General features: G+C 36.9%; 1 protein-coding gene across 3 annotated transcripts in view; it reads right to left on the bottom strand.

Annotated features, from left to right (window-relative positions):
• Positions 1-2,264: 2,264 nt before the first annotated feature.
• The window catches only part of rtn1b (reticulon 1b), a 36,343-nt gene continuing 15,439 nt past the window's right edge, over positions 2,265-23,168 (bottom strand). The window contains exons 1-7 of one of the 3 annotated variants that reach the window (XM_082147036.1): positions 15,251-15,467; positions 7,890-8,097; positions 6,757-6,895; positions 5,666-5,735; positions 3,909-3,955; positions 3,752-3,810; positions 2,265-3,293 (exon numbers count right to left, since the gene is read on the bottom strand). In XM_082147036.1, coding sequence (XP_082003162.1) covers positions 3,251-3,293; positions 3,752-3,810; positions 3,909-3,955; positions 5,666-5,735; positions 6,757-6,895; positions 7,890-8,097; positions 15,251-15,323 — 639 coding nt within the window. In that variant the 5' untranslated portion in view covers positions 15,324-15,467 and the 3' untranslated portion in view covers positions 2,265-3,250. Of the gene's footprint in view, positions 3,294-3,751; positions 3,811-3,908; positions 3,956-3,999; positions 4,569-5,634; positions 5,736-6,756; positions 6,896-7,889; positions 8,098-15,250; positions 15,468-23,168 lie in introns of those variants that run through there. The other 2 variants (XM_082147034.1, XM_082147035.1) reach the window with 2 other exon arrangements.

Raw genomic sequence — 23,168 nt, 5'->3', positions numbered from 1 at the left:
TTATAAACATCATAATGAAAACATTTGAAGATTTAATTTCAATTTTAAGATAAAGTCTCTTGTCTAAAAAATCCATTACATTAGTGACTGTGTGTGTGTGTGTGTGTGTGTGTGTGTGTGTGTGTGTGTGTGTGTGTGTGTGTGTGTGTGTGTGTGTGTGTGTGTGTGTGTGTGTGTGTGTGTGTTCCATATTTTGAGCGGATACAGATCCCGCTGTTTTCCAAGTTCGTCCCACCTGTTCCCGGAGCGAAATTGTAGCATTTGGACAATAGACAGGTACACTGGGCACACCTAGCAGTGCCAGCTGACAGATGGGCAGCGTCCTAATTCAAGTGAGTCATCTCCAATCTGCATTCATTATTCATATGTACTGTAACACAACAAACATCACTGGCAGGTAAATATTTTCACTTCCTGAGGCTACGCAAATGTTCTCTCCACTTCCTGTTTGCGTTGGCTAAATGTAGGGGAGACCGGGGATGGTTGTAACACTTTTTGCTTCAGCACCTATAACTCGCTTAATTTTTTTAGCTTGAGTTCTCAAACGTTGACAAAGTACCCACATTTGTTTACTACAAATGGAACCAATTCAGCCCTCTACAAGAATGTCACAGACCTCGTGAGTTGATGTCAAATACATGGTGTTCCTTTGTTACAACCACCTATCCCACTACTGGGGTAGGTTGTATCTATAGACAAAAGCAGTAAAAATGGATGCCATACCATATGATTACTACGTCTAGACTACGTCTGTTTGGCTTGTGTGTGTGTGTGTGTGTTTAAACTTGTGTTTAAAGTACACTTAATAATAACACTTGGCTACTACAATGCACCTAATTAAATAACATCTTTGTACATCTTTAAGTCTTAACAAAAAATGTCAATGTGTGTGTGTGTGTGTGTGTGTGTGTGTGTGTGTGTGTGTGTGTGTGTGTGTGTATGTGTGTATATTCTTAATCAGAGTCACAGTTCTGACAGATGAATGATGCTGGTAACTCTGAAGTGCAGGCTTGATGGGCCCAGAAACTGCATAGGGCGTTCAATTGCTCCATGCAAAACACTTTATATAAAACACTGGCAGATACACCTCTGTCAGTCTTTCTTTTCCATGTCCTGGTTATTCTTTAAAAACATTAAAATCAAGAAAATTCTTAGTTATATTCTTAGTAAGGGGATGGTTGTAACACTTTTTAAATAAGTGTTACAACCCACCCCACCCCTGTCAGCCAATGTTTAGCTAGCTGTATTAGCATAGTGGTTTGAAATTAGCAGGGGGAAAATGCATCACATATTGCCTAAGAAACTACTATTTAATCTAATATAAGTCAAACAATTGTATCTACAATAGTCCAGATACTAAACAAAATAGTAAAAAATGTAACTTTTTCCAGCTGTTTCCAGCCTTGACAATCACCATGTTGGATCGGGGAGGAAGTAGGAAAATACTGAAGTGATCACAAGACTCATATGTTATCCCTAATTGGTGGACTTGATGGTGTTACAACTTTCCCCATGTTACAACCATCCCCGGTCTCCATGGCTTAAATGTTGCACCTTACCCGGGCTGACCCGAATTAGGACGTCCATACAGCTAAACTGTATAGCAATATATAAGTGAATGCATATAGGCCTACATACAATATATATGAATAGCCTATTATAAAAATAGTATATACATATTTTTACTAGTATAGAAAAGAGACAAAATAAACAGTTTTCACCAGTTTTAGTTTAGTATTATTTATATAGGCATAATATTATAGTATTTATTCATATTTCAAATTAGCTTTTATTTTTATATTTAATCATTTGAATTTGCTTTTATTTTTTCGTTATTTCAGTGCACAACCCCCCCCCCCCCCCTTATTTCATTCGTTTTAGTCATTTTAGTACTTCAATATCAACTTATTATTTACCAAGTCAACAAAGTTTAATTTAAAAGAGTTATTATCAATAGTTATTTTAGACTAAATAAAAGCTAAGCTAAATGGGACATTTATGGGTTTATGTGACGAAGTTTATTTAATTTTAGTTAAAATAAGTTTATTAAATGTTCTCTAGGCTAATTGTTGTTAATACATGATTCAATTTAGGCTTGATAATTTGCAGTTTAGCACTACATTTTGGCTTTCAAATATACTGAATGGCTATAACCACTCTTTTTTTTCTCAGAAATTGGATGGAAAAAAATCTTTTTAATGTCATTGGCATCATTGGTTAAGACAATATTGTAAGGTGAAAGATGCTCCATGAAACATGAAAAGTACATTTAAGAACATTTATTTTCACATTCAGTATTGAGTACAGCTTAAGTGCAAATAGTTAAGAGTCAATGGCTAAAAGATGAACAACACTTAACAGTACAAAGATTGACAGATTCAAGCTGGCAATCACTCACAGAAGCTTCCTTCTCCTCCCTCTCTTTTGTTTTGTATCATTTTCAAAAGAAAAAAAAAGATAAATGACTGCACAAAAAAACATGAATCTCTGTAGTGGAGTCCTACGAAAAAGAAACATACTGTAATGCTATAGTGAGCTGACCATATCTAATCAGAACATTGCTAAATAGTTGCGTTTGTGCCCAGTTATCATGAACCTCAGCAGATCCATGTGTCTAGCTGACAATGACGATTACTGTATGTTAATAATGTTTACAGATATAGTGATGGAAGAGGAAAAGCCCCCACCCAACGCCCTAGACACAAAGAAGCTTGTTTTTTTGTTTGTTTTTTCAAGAAGAGAGTGTCACTGGAGAGCAATAAAGCTGGAGATCCTTCACATACTACAGAGATTTTCAGCACAGCTGAGAAAGCACATAAACTTCAAAGATAAAAAGAGAATTCATCAGCACTTAAGACTCTTGACTTCATGCACTTTATGAGCAACACATAAAATAAAAAAATCACATCTAGTCTTTTTACCGGATTTGAATAATATGTTTCATGGTTACTTCTACAATTCATCAAGTAGTTGTACTTCTGACTAGATCCTGAATTGAGAAACGGCACGCTTTACTTTTTTTTTCTTCGTTTTTTTCTATGGTTACAAGATGAGGATGGGACTTCTCCTGCACAGCTTTGCCATTGCTCTAGACTTCACAATGTGTACAAAGTAGAACTATGTTCCAGTGATGTTTATTTGTGTCTGTTGTGTGTGTGTGTGTCTGTGTGTACAAAGAGGAACCCTTGATCATCATTCAGCTCTCCCTGCAATGGGTCGGTCTGGGGCTCAGAACCTCCTCCAAAAGGGCCTATTCAGCCTTTCGTTTGGCCCCTGGAATCTTCTCCTGGATCCTGTACAAACAAAAACACAATTATATTACTGTATATTATATTCAGTGTGATCTTTAAAGACAATTATCATTTAAATGATGCATTAAATTGATCAAAAGTGACAGTAAAGACATGTATAATGTTAAAAAACATTTCTATTTCAAATAAATGCTGTTCTTTTGAACTTTCTATTCATCAAAGAATATTGAAAAAAAAGTATCTCTGTTTCCACAAAAATATTAAGCCGCACAACTGTTATAATAATAATAAGCAGAAATGTTTCTTGAGCACCAAATCAGCATATTGGAATGATTTCTGAAGGATCATGTGACACTGAAGACTGGCGTAATGATGCTGAAAATTCAGCTTCGCCATCACGGGAATAAATGACTTAAAAATATATTTAAATAGAAAAAAAAAAACTATATTTATTTACTAAATTATTATATTATTTTATAATGCTTAAAGGGAGTACTTACTTTCCTACCACAGAGTTGACTTGGGTCCTTATTAGGTCCAGGTACTGATCAATCTGTGCCTAGAGAGAGAAAGATTAAAAAAGTGAGTCATTGTAGTCATGGTGCTTATGAATTATTCATGATGCTGTAGTCATGGTGACAAAGGCGCCTCTCTGACCTGGTATTTCTCGTAGACCACCGGCATTGAGAACATGGACACCACCACTGAAGCAAGATGCAAGGTAAATGTTAAAAGACAGAAGAGTACATGATGAGTAAACGCAGTAGTCTGTCATTTAAAAAGCATCCATTTATCTATATTTTAAATCATAGGTGTCATTTGCGGACGGGACTTTTTTTAAACATCTCACTGCACGGATATACCTAATGCAAATTAAACATGTCAAGTAGAGGATAATTTGTCTTAAATAAGAGGCAATTTGGTGCTGGAATGTGTTTTTGAAATCATGCTGAGTGTTTGTTGCCACTGTTATCAGTGGCGGAACGTTCTCTTTTGGCTCGTGTCCAGTCTTCACACAGACGAGTGCTTTAATCTATCGCTTAATGCCACTGCGGAGACTCTCTGTTCTTTCTGGTGAAATCACAAAACAAAATGCACACAAACGTGTCCACGCTCGCGATATACGATCCCTGATGAACATCTTTGATTTTAATGAGGAAAAATAAAACTATAAGAGAGTAAACTAAATTTTTAGACATCGTAATGTTCTTTTTTCCCCTACAATTTTTACATATCTGATATAGCATTGTATTAACAACTCCCCCCACACACTCTCCTGTTTCACCCACTTTTTAAAGGGACATTGTGTAGGAATTTCTCCCATCTAGTGGTGAAATTGTATTTTGCATTCAATCGAATAATGCTCTCCAGCGCCTCACTTTTTCAAATGCGCGTTGCATCTACGGTAGCCGTTATGTACCTAAAAGCTATGACAGGATGTCTTATAATAGCACTTCGAGTTTTTCTTCGGGTGAACATGTTTGTTATTTAAAACAAACTGAAACTTGAAACAACGAAAAAAAGAATGTTACAGTATGAACTACTGACTGTCAAAAACATTAACTATGGTAATTAGTAGTAATGCCTTCTTTACTCGTTATATTTTTTGAAGTATGTGCATTGTTAGATATCATCATCATCAGAGCCTTCTCTAACGTTCCTTTACTCAATAGCTGCTATTCATCAAAGAGCCTGTTTAACTTTTAACTATAAATGTTCGACTGTCTATATAATAAAGTACACAACCAAGCAATGAAAAAAAAGCTTGTAATTAAGACTGTAACATTGACTTACCTGTCGAGAAGAAAGCAGGCAACTTCAGGCCAGGGTCTCTTTTGAAAGCTTTCTCCTGCATTAGCTATCCTGACAGTAACCCTTGTTTTTGTAATCTCCGGTCACGTTTCCTTTTACGATCTATTTTGGACTTTTTCGACGACGAGGACTCCTTATCCTGTGACTCATATGTATGTATGAATGAACGGTGTATAAATAACCGTGCAGTGCAGCCTTTTAAACTTGCCGCGGCAGTGACAAGCGCCTCTCACTGCTCTGCTCCTCCGCTTCTGCTGGCTTCAGTCACGTGACGCTGGCTCTGAACGAAACGCGTTGTGGAAACGCGTTGGCCTAGTACTTTTTGTCCCTCTCTGCTATTATAGTTTTTCAAGATGGCGGAACTACATGGAAGCCTCCGTGGACTTACCCGTCCCATGTATATAAAGATAATAAATTCTTTGTTTACGAGGATTAGTCTGAACATTGGCATAGGTATTTGTACACCATTGAGGGCATATTTATGAATAAAAATATAGATTTTAGATAATAAAATACCTAAAAAGCTACACATTGTCCCTTTAAAACAAAGTTACAATACTGTACAAATTACAAATACATATGGAACTGAATAAACTGCTCACCCATAATAAGAAGAGTAAGACCATTGAAGAGGGCTCCCACATAGGTCAGCAACCACATCAGCACTGCAAACTTGAGGCAAACAAAAACAACTAGCAGTTAACACACACACATACTGTATATATGCAGGTATCACATGGTTTATGATGCATTTCTGCGGCTAAACCATTATAGAAGTGCACTGACACTCATATAGCAAGAATAAACCAATAAGGTGATAAACTGCTCTAATTTTCTGTATACTAACTCTTGATGTCCTTTTAACAAATCGATGCTAACTTTAAATTGTAAAATTAATATTCCTGAAATGCACATTTCGGTTTCATATTCGCTACCGTTTTAAAGTTTGGGGTCAGTACGATTCTTTTTTCTTTTTTTTTAAGAAAGTAAAAAAAAATCCAGCAAGGATGTATTCAATTGTTCAAAAGTGACAGTAAAGTTATTTATACAGTTACAGAAAAAAAAAAAGCTGTTCTTTTGAACTTTATATTCATTAAAGAATCCTAAAAAAACACCAGGGTTTCCACAAAAATATGAACTGTTTTCTACAGAGCCCCTAAAGGGAGATGGTGATGAAAAAAATTATATGTCAATGTTTTTGCGTTCGCTCACAACATGTTTGCGTTCCTTGAGAAACTATGCGTTAGCTCGTAAAACTTTTATATTCCCACGAGAAACCAGCATATTAGAAGGTTTTCCGAAGGATCATGTGACACTGAAGACTGGAGTAATGATGCTGAAAATTCAGCTTCGCCACCAGAGGAATAAATTACATTTTAAATTGTACAAATATTTCACAATATTACTTTTTTTACTGTATTTATTATTATGAAATAAATGCAGCCTCAGTGAGCATAAGAGACTTAGCATACGGACTGGCAAGTGGAGTACATGTTATGACATGCATGCTGGCACTTATGTGTGGGCAACCTGTCTAAAAAAAAAGTTCACGTAATTTCCTGATCACCTCCCATAATTTCTGTGCTTTCCTATCAAGTATCAATTTAAGAAGAAAGTCAAAAGTCAATATAAATCTGTCATTTGAAAGATAACTTTACAATCCTGGTGTAAATTAAATTGATCGGATGTTCACCTTTAGTGAGTCCACCAGATCCTGCACCAGGAACAGTCTGCGCAGTTCTTTCAGTGTGCTGTTGATATAATACTGGATGTTTTCTGCATACTTCTGCATCTGATCATGGGACAGTGACATCTCCACATCCAGATAAGCTCTGCATCCAGGTGATAAAAACATTGTTAGTAACTCAATGGGCCCTATTTTAACGATCTAAAACGCAAGTGTCAAGCGCAAAGCGCAAGTAACTTTGTGGGCGGATCTTGGGCGCTGTTGCTATTATACCGGCAGGATAAATGACTCTTGCGCCCGGCGCAAATCTAAAAGGGGTTGGTCTGAAATAGCTTCATTATTCATAGGTGTGGTTTGGGCGTAACGTGAAATAAACCAATCAGGGCGTCATCTCACATTCCCTTTAAGAGCAGGCGCGCTTGTTCTAAAGTGGATTCCTATTATAACGGCGGATTTGCCAGGCGCGCCGGCAGCGGTTCACAGCCGAGGAGAGCAACGTTCTCGTCAGGGCCGTAAAACACAGAGAAGTGACATTGGGGATGGAGAAACCCACCCAAATTAACTTCGGTTAAACAGGCGTATGATAATTTGGGTAAATGTGTAAGCTAGATGTATGCTTTTATAATAAATTGTCTATCTATCTATCTATCTATCTATCTATCTATCTATCTATCTATCTATCTATCTATCTATCGTAATAATGTATGATTTGCAAAAATGATAACTGCTGCTTAGATGAGAGAATCAAAGTGTATGCGCGTTGTGCACGCGCTACATTGATTATGGCCAAGCATGCGCCCTTAAAAAAGCATAATGAACAACGCGCAACGCAACGCGCCACTGACTTTAGACTAGGTTTTTTCTGGTCAGTGGTGCAATTGTTTTATGGAACAGCAAAATAGCAAAAGGGATTGTTTGCGCCGGAACACGCCTCCTTTTTTGCGCTGAACCGCCCAGGGAGCGCAAGTTCATTCCCTAGTTTAGCGACGTGCGTCTGTGGAGGAAAAAGCGCGCTTTGCGCGGGTGCAAAATAGGAATGATACATGCGTCGGTGTACAAAATCAATTGCGCTGGGTGCAAGATAGGGCCCAATGTGTGGCGCATGCACGCACACACACTCACACACACAGCCGTCTTACTTGAAGGGATGTCCCTCGTCTGTTTTCTGCACAGCCTGCAGCACGGACTTGTAGACTCTGAAGCTGATGGTGGCGGAGAGGGCAGCCAGGGCCAGATAGGCCACAACGCTGACCACGCTGAACTGAGTCAGGGAGAAGAGCAGCAGCAGCAAACTGCCAAACACCAGCCCACTCTGCTTCAGGTTTCTCCAGTACAGCAGCTCCATCGCTGGATAGGAAGAGAGAGAGAGAGAGAGAGAGAGAGAGAGAGAGAGAAAGAAGATCAGGTAGGGTCAAAGTCATGCACATTTGGGATTGGTGGTGGTGGTTTACAGTATGCCACAAATCTAATAGTCATTGATTGTTTAAGGATCCTCAATTCAGCTTTTAAGACCTATGGTGATGTAACCACTATTGAATCACTCTGCACCAGCGCTGAGTCAGTGATAACACCATTAGAAACGATTACACAAACAGAGAGGAGTACATACAAAAAAAAAAGCCTGGATTCAGTCCGCAGAATGAGACAGAATACGTGTATGTCCCTGCTTTACAATGTGCCAAAAGATGCATGTCAAATGAGAAGGATGTCCAAATAGCCATTAATTGGCAAACAATACTGCATCTGCTTCAGATTCTTAAGTGTGAAACAAGTGAACAATTCACTATGCCATAAGGCCACGGGAGCTGAGGAGATTAAAGTTCGCCCAAAAATGACATTTCTGAAACCTAATAGGCTAGATTTGAATTTCGCTCTACATGTAAAACACATTTACCTGCATTCTATCAACTTCTTCAGTTTTTGAAGACTTGAGACCTCAAACAAAAAACTTTCTTGCATTGTCATTTTTTAAACGAGCATAATCAGTCTTTTGGGTAACACTTTATAATAAGTATGCAATAATAAAGTTCTTACAAATCCTTAACAAACTATTAGTTTTCAGTTAATTCATTGTCATCTCTACATTGTAAATATATTAATACTAGGCCATATACAAATAGTGAGTTCTTCATTAATTGTCACTGTAATGAACACAACTATTATTGTTTAATTAGCTTGTAGTAAAGGAATTGTTGATGGGTTATTAGGAGTAAATAGTTCTCACTTTAGATTAAGTTAAAGAATGAAGGATAATGTCATTAATTAAGTGCTTTAAACCAAACTTTATTGGACCTTAATTGCATTCATATTCAGTGTTCCTTAAATAGTTTACAAATACATTAAACACACACATACGGCATATGCTGTTTACGGGAATGCTCCATAGGTGTAATGGTTTTTATACTGTAAAAACTGTATATTCTATCCCCTTACTCTACACCTAAACTTACCCATCACAGAAAACTATATATATATATATATATAGTTTGGAACATATACACTGGTATTTATACATTGATTTAAAAAATGTGGTTTCATTGATTTGCAATATGTAATTGTCATTCCAATAAACAAGTGCGGCAAAGGATTCTGTAATTAACCCATTGTCTACATAGTCACATAGCATCAATCCACTGGTTTACCACACCCATTCCAAAGCTCTTCTCACTGGCCTTTGTTTTACACCCAATTTAAGATGATGCGAGACTGAACTCAAGAGATTAAAAATTAGGCAGTTTATCTAGATTAAAATTACAACCTAGTAGCAGAAGTTCGCTCTAATCACAGGTATGTGTCTGAGCTAAATGGAGCTTCATGGTCTAGACAGAGTCCTGCGATCATTTCCTTGGATGTGTGCCTGTCATACTCGGTGACATTAAGAGCATTATTTTGGGCTGTGCTAAGTTAGAGCTTCTCCTAAACTAGCGCTACGGATCTCCACAACAGCATCATGCTCAGTGGGATTCTTTGTTTGTGTTATGAAGGTGTGGTGGACACCCCTTTTTGAAAATACAAAGATTCCTGCATCATGTATAATTCATAAGCATATAATTGTACAGCTCATTATAGTCAATGATCAATATTCAGTCCTATTCTATTTTTCAGAAGTGAATAAGAAACATAGGTCTTCATTAAACCAAGGCAGTGTACTTCCTCTATTTATTTTCAGGTAGAAATCAACAAACAATAGGACACTTGCTAATTTATGCCCACTCTTTCCCATCATGCACCGACACATGCTTGTTTAAGGGGTCATTACGGTGAGCTTCTTATAAAATGTGTGGGCCGTGAAGTTGGCAGTTGAGCTCTGAGATGAAGGGAGCGCGGTCGCCACGGAAACTAGAGAGATGGGTGCAGTGGAGTGAGCAGGGATGCAGTTGCCATAGCGATGGAGCTGCCCCCCCCCTCCCCTCACAGAGCGCTGCCTGCCAGACAGAGTAATAAGGTACTGATGAAATGATGGGGGAGGGGAACAGGAGGTAACACTGGTATGACAGACACACAAGCAAAGACCCTCTTGCTAAAAAACAGCCTATTGCTGACAACAACATGCCCTCGTTCATGAAAGACCTTTGCTTTATATCAAGCTAAAGGACAACAGCAAACAACAGTCCGCTCCTTGAGGGCAATAATTGCTAAATATAGCTATTGCTGTGTGACTGCACTGAAAATCTTTTATTTTTTTATGATTTTCATTTTTTCATTCTTGCTGTCCATACTTGAGAAGTAGCTAAAAGTGTGTACTAAGACTTGTTTTCAGAGAATAGGCCTATACAGTATAGGCAAATTGGCTTTTTTGTTGTTGTTTTAAGCATGTTTGTGCTTAAATCTTAATATCTTACTCAGTTTTGCTTTTCGAGTAAATTTATCTTGTTTTAATTTACAATGTGGTAAATAAATTAAATTACATTAAGTTAATATCTTACACGATTTTGCTTCTCAAGTGTTCTCAAGTCTCAAGTCAAGAGTTCTCAAGTCTTATGATGTTTTGGTATTTTACTGAGAAAAGACAAATAAAATCAAAATAAATATATAAAAAACATTAGAAGAAATCTATTAAATGTTTTGAGTATATTATATTTTGCTTCTTAACCTGGTTTTAGCACTTTCTGTGTGAACACACACACACACACACACACACACACACACACACACACACACACACACACACACACACACACACACACACACACACACACACACACACACACACACACACACACACACAATAATAGACATGATTCGAAAAGGTTAAATGGTCCTGGAAAAAATAGTCACACTTATATTGTTCGGGGTCAAAAATGGCCGCATTGGAAATTAATGGGAGAGGAATTTCATCTATTGGAAACTTTTTTACTGCGTACAAACAAATTCTTACTGAAAGCACATTTTTGGAGATATCAACTTAAAATTTGGAACACAGCTTGCTTAGATTTATGGATTTTATTTTCTCACAGTTTTAGAGTAAAACGTTTTATGGAAAATATATGTCATCTAAAAAAATTATTTTTGTGCATTTTTCACTTTTGTTCACTTTAAAAAAAAAAAGAATTCACTTCAGCAATAATCTGCCAAGAGTTGTTTTTAAAAAGAGACCAAACAAACTTAAGTCTGTGCTCCAAACTATTCGACATTTATGACAGTTTAATTTGAAATTTTAATTTTCAGGTCAAAAAGTGAATAAATGGATTATAACTACTGCATAAATATAATTTAGTACCATAAAATCCCCTAAAAAAATATATATAAAAAAAAAAATCGAACTAAAATATAGTTCAATAATTTAATTGAAATAATAATAAAAAAATCTGACATTTTTGACCGACACGCGGAACAGTACCAGAGGGTTTAGTACATTAATCTTGTTTTAAGGATGTTTAGATATTAAATACAGGATATTGACAGAGATATTTAATTTTTTGCAGTGTGGATATGGTTGAAAAAACACTTACAGGAACTTTTTAAGAAAAATGTGTGTTAAGTTTGAGATGCAGCAGAACAGTGATCTAAATCCAACCAAGGTGAGATCCACATACAAACACATGGTCTAACAACCCATCCTCGTATAGCTTGTCACAAATAGGACTACAAAAGAGAATGCTGTTTAACACAAAAAATTTATGTGGTTGCTTTAGGCTTCTGTGGTTATATACTGCAAGCCTAAATGCAGATTGGATAGTTATTTTAGGGTCATGCTCCATTGTAGACACATAGCCTGCTTCTGACATCAGTGGATCATACTCTTACAACAAAGAGATCACTTCAGACAGCCCATGACTAACATTATTACACACTAGACACTAATCTGGATGACAACAATCTTGGCATGGGACAGAGAGATGCAGCAAGGCACCAGGCAAACAACATTTCTCTGCTATCAATAATGAAAACTCTTTGGGTGTGATCCCAAACAGCCTCCAGATAAACATAAAAACGACTCGGCCTGGTAATACAGTGAAGAAAACATCACCGATGCCACTATGAGACAGAAAGAAACTCAAAAGTCAGCAGTAATTAATGGCTCTGTTTAATCACTCCTCTAGACTGGTTCATCTTACTGCCCTATATGGGACAGCATAAGTCTATAGGGCATACATGTATACTCTTACAATTGTAATACAGGTTAGACTTGAGATATTAGGCAAACTTAGAGATGTAATATATATTCTTGATTAAGCATCTGCTGGCTAGCCTGATGAAACACTGCTGTATACGATCCTGTCCCAAATTGAGCTCTAAGTTCATGCGGTCCTCCTCCAAATCCACTTTACTGATTTAATGCTGTATAGGTTATTTGGTTGCAGAGCCTGCCTCAGAAAGTGCACATTTGAGGCTCTTGAGCTCCTTCTGAAACCTAAAATGTCAAAGTTGCTTTGAAATGATATGTACTGTGAAAAGCACTATACAAATAAATGTGAATTGAACTGAATATTTATTATAAATGATTTATCCATGCACATCATAATTTTTTTATTTTTTATTCATGTACCCTCATAATCTTTAATCAAAATAACTTTCCCTCCCTCTCTCAGCAAATTTTTTAATTCAAAGGAATAAAAATTTAAATGATGTCATCATTTACACACCCTTATGTCATTTCCAAACCAGGATTTTCTTTCTTCTGCAGAACATAAAAGAAGATATTTTGAAAATGTCCTATATATACGAATAAAGTCATACAGGGGTTTAGAAATGGCATGAGGGTGAGTAAATGATGACATAATTTTCATTTTTGAGTGATCACTTTAAGCAGTGTTGCTGAGAGACAAAGCACCACACATGTATCTTGAACAATGAGCTTCTATATTATTATGGGATATTCTGACCCACAGCCATGACTACTACAAACATCTGAAGAGTCAACAATAACCATCTTTCACAAACGTAAGTACCACACATTGATTCGTCTTGTCATTTTACCAAGAAAAACTGTGGGGGATGAATATGGAAAAATAGACCTTTGACCAACATAACACTAACACAAATGGCTGCTATGTCCTCCAACATCATGTTCTGATCACAATATTAAAGTTGATATGGATCCAAGATCAGTGAGAGCATATGACACTGTTTTAAGCCTGGCTGACAAATGCCTCTTATATTCTCCATTGAATAACCACTAGTGTTTACCACACCTTGAATTCTACATTCGATATTTCCGGAGTAGGACTATACAGTCTTAACCAGAAATCAATTATTGGGAGAATCTGAACTGAAAAAACTAGAGGGTTTGCGTTTGGGAATGTATGTTGGATCAATCCAGTCTTATCTGGTCCAATCTTTGGTTCCAAGTTTTTCTCAATTAGAATAGTGCTAGAACTAACACATTTGCCAGTGTGAAGTAATCAAATCTGTTTTATGATTTGCAGTTAATGGAAGAACTGGAAGATATTATTTTGGACTAGTACCAAATGACCATCAGGACAGTAACAGCCAATGTGGCCCCTCAAGCCACAGATTTGACTAAACTGCATACTTGAGAGAAGACTGTGAGAAGAAACAGAAACTGCTGACTAAAGAGAAGCCAGCACCTTTGCTGCGGTTTGACTTTATAGCACTGAATCAATACCTATAGGACACAGACAATCCTGAGCCAACAGGCACGACTATAGAAGGAGATGGCAAAAGAACACAAGTCCCTGTGCTGACACAGGCACATCTTCATTAAACAGTACAACTTAAACCATTAAAAAAAGTGAGAAATGTTTGTTTTTAACATCTTCATATCTGTTTTAATTTAGGTAATGGTTTCGTGTTGCAGTGCCAACAGAGCAGTGTTTTCTCAACTCTAAAGAGGCACTAAATCCCACTAAAGCTCAAATTATCTTAATTCAGGCAATAATGATAAATTAGATAGGACAGATAGATAAGATAGAAATTGTAGAACAATGGAAATAACATATAGGACAGAGAGACAAACAGACAGACAGACAGATAGATAGATAGATAGATAGATATATAGATAGATAGATATAGATAGGTATAGTATATTAATCCAGGTTAATACTTATAAAATACATTTATAAATTAAAATTAAGCTACATTAATAAATGCTGTAAAAATGCTGTTCATGATACCTAATACATTAAATAATTTATTCTTATGTTAAAGTGTTTCCAAAAATCTGAAATATAAAAGGAACAAAGACTCTCATTTAAAAGTCAAATATTCATAAAAATAGACCTATTTGTTTATAAGCCCTTGAACTGCCAGCAATGCGAAATGCTCAATATATAAATAGCCACAACCAGAAACCCTCCCTCTTAAATTGTTCTAGTTTTCTTCCTGACGATAGAGTCTCTCTAACGTGATAGTCTAGGCATTGGATTGATTAAAGTGATGGATGCATAGTTGTCTTCAAGTGGATAGTAAATAAATGACAGCAATAACGCACTTTTATTATACACATAAAACACATGCATATGTATCTACTATCCATTCTTTCACAGAGCAAGCAAAAAGAGGGGTTTACATTTAGGCAAACACCACGAGCTATATCCAGGTAGCCACACCCTATACCTCTCTCTTTCTTCTTTTCTTTATTTCGCTTTCTGCTCCCTATGCAGCCTGAAGGCCTTTATGATCAACACAGGAACAATCAGACAAATGTATAAAAATACAGCTCTTTGTGGAACTATCCGCATCTAAATGCCCATCTGACCTGAAAATGAGGCAGTCATGCACATCATTGGCAATTAATTCTAATCAAACACACCCAGCATTCAGTAAGGATCCACTAAGTACAATAAGAAGGGGGTAGAAGAAGGGTGTGCCCAGCTGTCTCAAGCCCCCACCCCCCCCCCAGTCTGCCGCTCGTATGCCCATGGTAGCCTCGATGCGGAAAAAATGCGAAAGTGTGCATGAGCATCTTCCAGAATCCCACATGCACCTGCCCCCAAGAAAATCCAGCAGCCCTAATAAATCAACCCCTTTCTGTCCAGACATGCGCATGCATCTTCTTCACCCCGGACCCCCTTTCCTCCACACGCACTCACAGTACCCTTGCTCTTCCAGTTGCTCCAGAAACCTTCAGTCTTGGTCGAGTCTGCGGCTGCCATGGTGCTGGCCTGCATGCTAGGCTGGGTGAGGGGAAGGACTGCGAATCGCTTTCTGCTAACGCTACTGCTACAGCCTCTCCGCTCCTCGCTCCGTATCTGTCGTTATCTCTCTCTGTGCTTCTCTCTCGCTCAGCGGTTCACATCAGTGCATGAATGACCCATAGGAGGAGGGGACCGAGAGGGGAGGGGATGCAGGGATGGAGGAGGGGAGGAATAGGAGTTTATGGTGATAGTGCTGCCCACTGGTGGAGGAACTGATTTAGTTGAAGGCAGACATTTCAGGAAGGGGCAAAGCGTAATGATTGACAATCATTACTGACAATCTTTTCTTCCTTATTTTGACGTATATCCGAGTGAAACGGCTTCACAAAAAAAAAATGTAGGACGGGACTTGATTTGTCCATCAGAAATTGACTGGATCATTGTGGTTTGCTACTGTTGTGATCTCATGTGAGTGACAGGTTCTCCCTCCCTCATGCCAGTAAACGCATCATCAGAGAAGAGAACAGATTTTGTAACAAAAGGGAGGAAAAGTTACTTTGATTTAAGTTTATGAGTGCATATGGCAAAAAAAAAAAAAAAAATCTATGATCCATAAAAAAGAATGTACATTGTACATGTAAAATAATGTAGTAGGGGAGACCGGGGACAGTTGCAACAGGGGATGGTTGCAACCAGAGCCATAGAGAGAGAGAGTTGCGACACTCTTTGATGTCGCCGCTATGGCTGTCACGTGGTTCATGTAAGCCCCAATAGTTCCAAAACGTACGCTGGCTGTCATGTTCTTCTATGGGACAGACAGCAGCGATTGCATTATTGAACGGTAAATATAAAATAAAACACACACCCAAGTACTTTTTCAGCTGTTATTGCATTATGTTAATGTCCGTTTTGCATTTGGAGATAAGTTTTAGGCTATATTTTTGGAGGGAAAAGCTTAGTGTTCATGTTCGCATGGGTAGTAGCACTGGCTTTAGCGGCTCTAACTTAACTTTTCCATATCATTCATCTGATGATGGACGTCTCATGATATTTATTTTAGCACAACTGGGCTGTATTAGGCTATTGATTCCCGTGATTTTGCTTATAAATTTTGATTCAGCCATTAGCCTACCTTCATGATCACGCAAAGAGTTCTGCCGTGGCGGTCCGTTCAGAATTCGCTTAGAAGCTAGCTCACTTCTTCTGATGAAAGTGGCCACCCCCAGGACCACAACGTGAAACATGATCATGTTAAGACTAAGATTATTTTAAGATTAAGGCCATACACATTATCAAAACTATAACAGATTAAAAACGAATTTAAGCATGGCTGATACAAATGAAGGTTTTCAAATAAAATATTTTTTATTAAACAATGAGAGACAACAAAAATGTGTGCTTGTGTGTGTGAACAAGAAAAACAAAAACCAGGGGCAGGTGATCCATGAAACAGACAGGACTGGTGATGGCCATAACAATCCTAAAGGTCCAGCATTGTTCTCACAAGCCGCTTCACTCAAGACAATAATAACATAATGAAAAGTTAGTAGCAGCTATATCCCCAAAAAATTAAATTAAATAAAAGTTGCTATAAAGGTGGTAGCGATTCATTACCGAACTCTTAGCTGACGAAGTCGCGCTAGCTAACTAACGTTAGCTAGCAGGCAGTGCTTGAAAATTGGTTGAAACAACCAACATAAAATATAAATAATTACGCTGTGCATGTACAAATGAAGACCAGTATAAGCATCGCAAAGGGCCTCTGATACAATATAGACAGTTGACAATTCAAAAGAGGTCGATATTTCAGCAACTTAACTCTGGAACAACTCGACGCGCAGCAATGTAAGTGAATGGTGTCCAACGCCCAAATGACAGTGTTTGGAACTATTCCGATCTTCATATCCCGGAAGTAGGCGGTTAAAAGCGCCGCCATTATTTACAACGGAGGTCTATGGGAGTGTCGCAACTCTCTCTCTCTATGGCTCTGGTTGCAACATGTCATTTTTCTCCAATCAGAAACAAGCTAGAGTGATGACATTCATACTGCACATGCACAGTTAGACCCTCCACCCACCAAGAAGACAGTAGACTTATTCAACGTCTGCTGCTGCATTTATTGAACAAAACTTGTTTTGGAGGTATGAAAGTAAATTTTTTCATGAGATATTTTTTTGTCATACTGTCCTGAAATTTTGTATGAATTAATCAAAACTTACTTCGTTTGAATTATTGTTTTGTTGACTTCTAAGTGACATGGTTAGCATGTGTCAAAGTCAGTGTGTCTAGCAGGTACAGTATATGATGTCCTGTCATGGTTGATAGGGTCGGGGACGGTTGCAACATGTTATAAATTGCATGTTTAATAAAAGTTTGTTGCATTGCAAATTGTTAAATTCTTCCTGTCTTTTTTTTTTTTAAATTTTTTATTTTTTTTTTCAAAAGAAAATCATTTATATAACATACCGAGGTAAAAATCCCTGATTTTAAGGTTAACACATTTTCTGTATACAACTTTCTTTTAAACATTTTCCCCCCACCACCCTCATAGGGATATAACAACAACATAAACAAATAAAATAAAATAAAAATTAAGAATAAAAAAAAAATTATTCCTGTCTGACACTGAAATATGGAGAGATTGAATAGCATCTGTAACACCTGCACACTGAATCTATGTTGGCCTATGTTCTACACATGAACAAACAAAACTCAATAACTGTTATTTGATAAATATGACTAAATAAATAAATTATAGGCTACAATAATATTATTGAAATAAATAATACTATAATATTATAGTAGGCCTAAAACAGTTAATATTTTCAGAATTCTTTGCTCAATGAGACAAAAAGCTTAAGTTAATTAATGAAATTTAAGGTATTTTTAACGTGTTGCAACCGTCCCTGGGTTGTGTTGCAACCGTCCCCTGGGTCGGGGTCAGTTGCAACATCTGACTTCTTCCATTCAAATAAATACTGTGAACGATATGTCATATATAATCATCTTTAAATGGTATGGGTAATTAGCAGACAGATGCAAGTTTAATATACAAATTTGGTTGGTCTAGTCCAAATAGTCTCTGAGTAATTGAGAGAAATGCAAAAAGTGTTGCAACTGTCCCCGGTCTCCCCTACATTTTGATTTCATAGTGCCTTTAAAGGAAATCAAGAAAAATCAGTATAAAAATGTAAAGTTTTTTTATGGAGCTCGACAGTCCCTGGCCACCATTCGCTTTCATTGTATGTAAAAAAACATATTGCTAAATATCTTTTTTTGTGCTTTACGTAAGAAAGAAAATCATACTGGTTTGGAATGATATGAGGGTAAATAAATGACACATTTTTTTTGGGGTCACTGTCTATTTAAGACTGCAGACAGACACTAAAGTGGATGGATGAAATATTTGTTTTCCTCTCTCTTTCTCATCTTCAGTCTTTTAGATGGGAGACTAATCCCAACTAATCCTCTTGAAAAGATTGAAATCTGGTGGTAAACATTGCTGCACAACTATTTTTCTCGTTCAGAGCAAAGGCTCATTCCGTACTCATCGCATCATATTTGATGAATTTCACTCTAGACTGCTATAACAGTGAGTGTGTGTGTGTGTGTATTTGTGTGTGTGAGGAAGGAGCCTCATGAGATATGGAGAATGACTCAGCACTCTCGGTTAAAGGAAACAGGATGAGCTCACAGGCAAGCTCCTGTCCAGTGGTCAGAGATGGACTTGCCATATGACATTCTCAGATGGGCAAGACTGACTTATTGGCGTTTTTTTGTGTTCGTTTTTGAAAGAAGTCTCTTTTGCATCACCGCTAAATACAGTAAAAACAGTAATATTGTGAAATATTACAATTTAAAATAACTGTTTTCTATTTGAATATAATGTATTCCCGTGGTGGCAAAGCAGAATTTTCCGCATCATTACGCCAGTCCTCAGTGTCACATGATCCTGAAAATGGTTGTACAATATTTGTTCTATATATTCATTCAGTTAGATCCTGCCTAAACTACTCTATTGCTGCAACAACCATTGTGACAAATGGCTGGCAAAGTCATAAATAACAAAAACCTCTCCTTATTTTTCACATTATGAATTGAATAAACCTTTTAATATTAGCCATGAGTCATGTTTTTTTTAAATCTCAGACTATAAAGTCTTAGCCATAAATCACTTAATCATGGTCTCTGATTCTAGTCATAGTGGCAGACTGTAATGAGACACTTCAATGCACAGAGAACATCCACCATGATCCCATATGTCATGCATAGTAAGAGATAACAGCAACTGCACCTAATTCATTTATCATACAAAAGAACAGCACATCATTGTTAATTATGCATTATCTTTGACATCTTTAACTCAAAAGGTTTAGCATTTAATGCAAGACCAAACAAAGGAAATTGGCATAGGCTATGTATAATGTCTGCGCCTCAGCTTCCAGTAAACACATCACACATGAAATGCCAGGGGCCTTTAAAAGTTAAATAATTGATAGAGACAGAATCAAGCATAAGATAAACTAGAAAGACACATATAAATAACTGCTTATTTTTGCCATTCTAAATGATTAATGATCAGTTTAGAGTGGGTACAGAACCTCTGAAAAACCTCTTTATTTATTTTTATTTTTAAAGAATTTAATGGGAAAAGCTGCTGTTAATGATAACCTCATGAGGAAAATGTGATGAATGCAAAACCTGGTTAAAAAAGACTGCATCAGTAGATGAAAACAGGGAATGCAACACATAAAAAAAAACCTTAAAGAAAGATGTACTGTTTTCAAATGGACAGAATGATTTCAAAAGGATCATGTGACACTGAAGACTTAAGTAATGGCTGCTAAAAATTAAGCTTTGCCATCACAGGAATAAATTATATTTTTAAATATATTAAATATAAAACAGCCATTTTAAATTGTAATCATCTTTCACAATATAACTATTTCACTGTACTTTGATCAAATAAATGCAGTCTTGGTGAACACTTCTTTCAACAGCATAAAGAAGTATCTTACCGACCCCAAACTTTTGAACCTTAATGTACGCACAGTGAACTAGCACACAGGAACACATACAGGCCAGAAAACACATCGGTTTCTGATGTGTTATAGAGATCAAAATCTATATTTTATACAAGCACATGCATTATTAAATGCACAACCCCTCTCCAGTCTATGGGCTGACAGCGAGACAATGACTGCACATGGTAAACTGAGCCCTCTGCTGGAAGAAATTAGCAGTGAAACCCATCCTCAGTTTGTGTACATGCGGTTACAAGAGCCATCTCATTTCTAGAGGCTTCTGTGAGACACTGAGCTCAAGAGAGGAGGGGGGAAAGGAGGTGCGGTCAGACACAGACTGTGGCACCATACCTAATTTGCAGACTGCCATAGACACACACACACACACACACAAACACACACACACACACACACACACACACACACACACACACACACACACACACACACACACACACACACACACACACACACACACACACACACACACACACACACACAATGGTCTGCAGGCAACAACAGTGAAGTCAGTCTGCTTTTAAAAACAGTTCTCCTTGATTAAGGGTGTTGTAAAGAGGAATATAGACTGAAAAGCATCATATGAAACATTGATAAGAATCGATTATAAGACAAACATAAAATTCACTTTATGCTGAATTTCCAATTACATTAGTACTGCATGGCAGAAGGATTTAGAGATGACCGTCATCCACCGTGATACATGTGATACTCAAATGAGACGCATATCAAGGTCTTTTTATCTCACTGTAGGATCTGTGCAATGCCTTCTCATCCCACTGCAGTGTGGCTATGTAATCACAAGACGGCAGCACTCATTGGTCACAGACGTAGCAGACAGAAACTGACCTGAACCACATGGGGAGGCTTTGTTCTGAACTCTTCAAACAACAGTCCAGCTCAAAGCATTGATGACGTAATGACTTCAACAGATAAAAACAAATGACGTACTCATTCACTAATAAACTGAAGTCAATAATTATTTATTTTAAGACAAAACTAACATGAATAATTTAACATTAATAAAAAAAATACAAAAAATAATATATATATATATATATATATATATATATATATATATATATATATATATATATATACTTAATTTATTTTATATATAAAATAAAAATAATTATTTAAACAATAATACATTTTTAAAGCAATATTTTTACATGTTTTTTGTGAAAATACAACAAATAGTGATTAAGTCTATATGCGGTTACTTATATCCCTCACTACTGGGATGTGATCCAATCACTAAAAGAATGAAAATGTTTTCAATAAATGTGTGGGTTTTACAATCCACAGACTGTTGTAGGTCAGCCAGATCTTCTATAATAATTTTTCAGTTTCACACAAGATATTTCCACTGAGTTCTGCCGAACCCTGAAGACACAACAGCAGATGCAGGGAGCAGTCAGGTGTGAAATAAAATCTAAAACATTAGTCGCCTAACTAAAGACACAGGTGACTGTGTGAGAAATGTGTGTTGTAAAATTGATATTCATGTGCATGACCTTCTGGAGGTTTGGCGATGATTAGAAATGTTATATCACACTGTGTTGTATTTCTCTGGACCGATGCTGTCGGACGACGAGGGATCTTGGTGAAAAAGCAGAATTGACACGTGAAGTAAACAGTTGAGCAGGAAATGCCTCTATGAAACCTGAGTCCAGTGTATTTTTTGAGTGTTCTCACACATCAGAACTATTGGGTCACACAAAAACCGTCATTATCCTAAATTTAGTAATAACATCTCTCCCTTCTTCAGATACTGAGTGACGCTGAGCTACTACAATCACATTATCTATATCTGTTAGTCCGTTAGACTTTTGCTGGACTAAAGCATTTATATGACATTTTAAATACACAAACTATTGTTTTAGTCTGATTGAAATTAAACTTTTAAAGTGCATGTGAATGAACTGATGAACCTGCATGTTAAATACTACAATTAATTTAATGTAAGGAAAATATTAGCTGTAAACTGTCAGCTGGCCTGTGCATGCCCAGGATTGAGGCATTGAAATTAGTTTTTTCCTGCTTCTAAAGCCAATGGGAGTTTCCTCCTAGCAGGGTGAGGCCAATAAGTGTGAGTCAGTTTTTTATTTTAATTTCAGTGTATCACAGACTTCTGGCCTTAAAGTGACAGTTCACCCAAAAAAATAAAATTCAGCCATCATTTACTCACCCTCATGTCATTCCAAACCTGTATGATTTTCTTTCTTCAGTGGAATACTATTTTGAGAAATAGTATTTTTTGGTACAAACAGGGCTGTCGCTAGTAGGGTGAAAGGTGGTTACGAATTCAACTATGATTACCAAAATTCTTCAAAATATCTTTTTTTGAGCTCCACAGAAGAGAAGAAGTCATACATGACAGCATTTTCTTTAATTTGAAAATGATTTGAATTTAAAGAGTAATTTGTGCAGTTTTAAATTAAAAGAGGCCATGAAAACACTCAAATTCTTGTCTACATGCATTTTTAAAAGATTTCAGTTGTTTTTACTGTAGTCTTTTTACAATATAAGCGCTAATAAGGTGATCACATTAGCAAAATTTTGCGGACAAAAAGGTTTACATGATCTATTTTCAAAAGTGTAGTGATGTACGAAGCAACAACAATAGCAACAACAACAATAAATGTGACCATACATTTAGTCTGACTGAAATTGTTCAAGTCTGTTTTTGCAAAGTTGAACTAACAGACCTAGACATTGCAATTGTAGGTTGGCATCGTCCAGTAAGTTTACACATTAATCCGACTACAATTGGCTTCACATTGTGCACTTGCTCCGAAAGACAGAGGTAATGATGTGCATTTAATCCTTTAAA

Source organism: Leuciscus leuciscus (genome assembly GCF_965113295.1).
Source record: "Leuciscus leuciscus genome assembly, chromosome: 19".
Taxonomy (NCBI): Eukaryota; Metazoa; Chordata; class Actinopteri; order Cypriniformes; family Leuciscidae; genus Leuciscus; species Leuciscus leuciscus.
The sequence above is the reverse complement of the archived record's forward strand: the minus strand, read 5'-3'. Positions and strand labels throughout refer to the sequence as shown.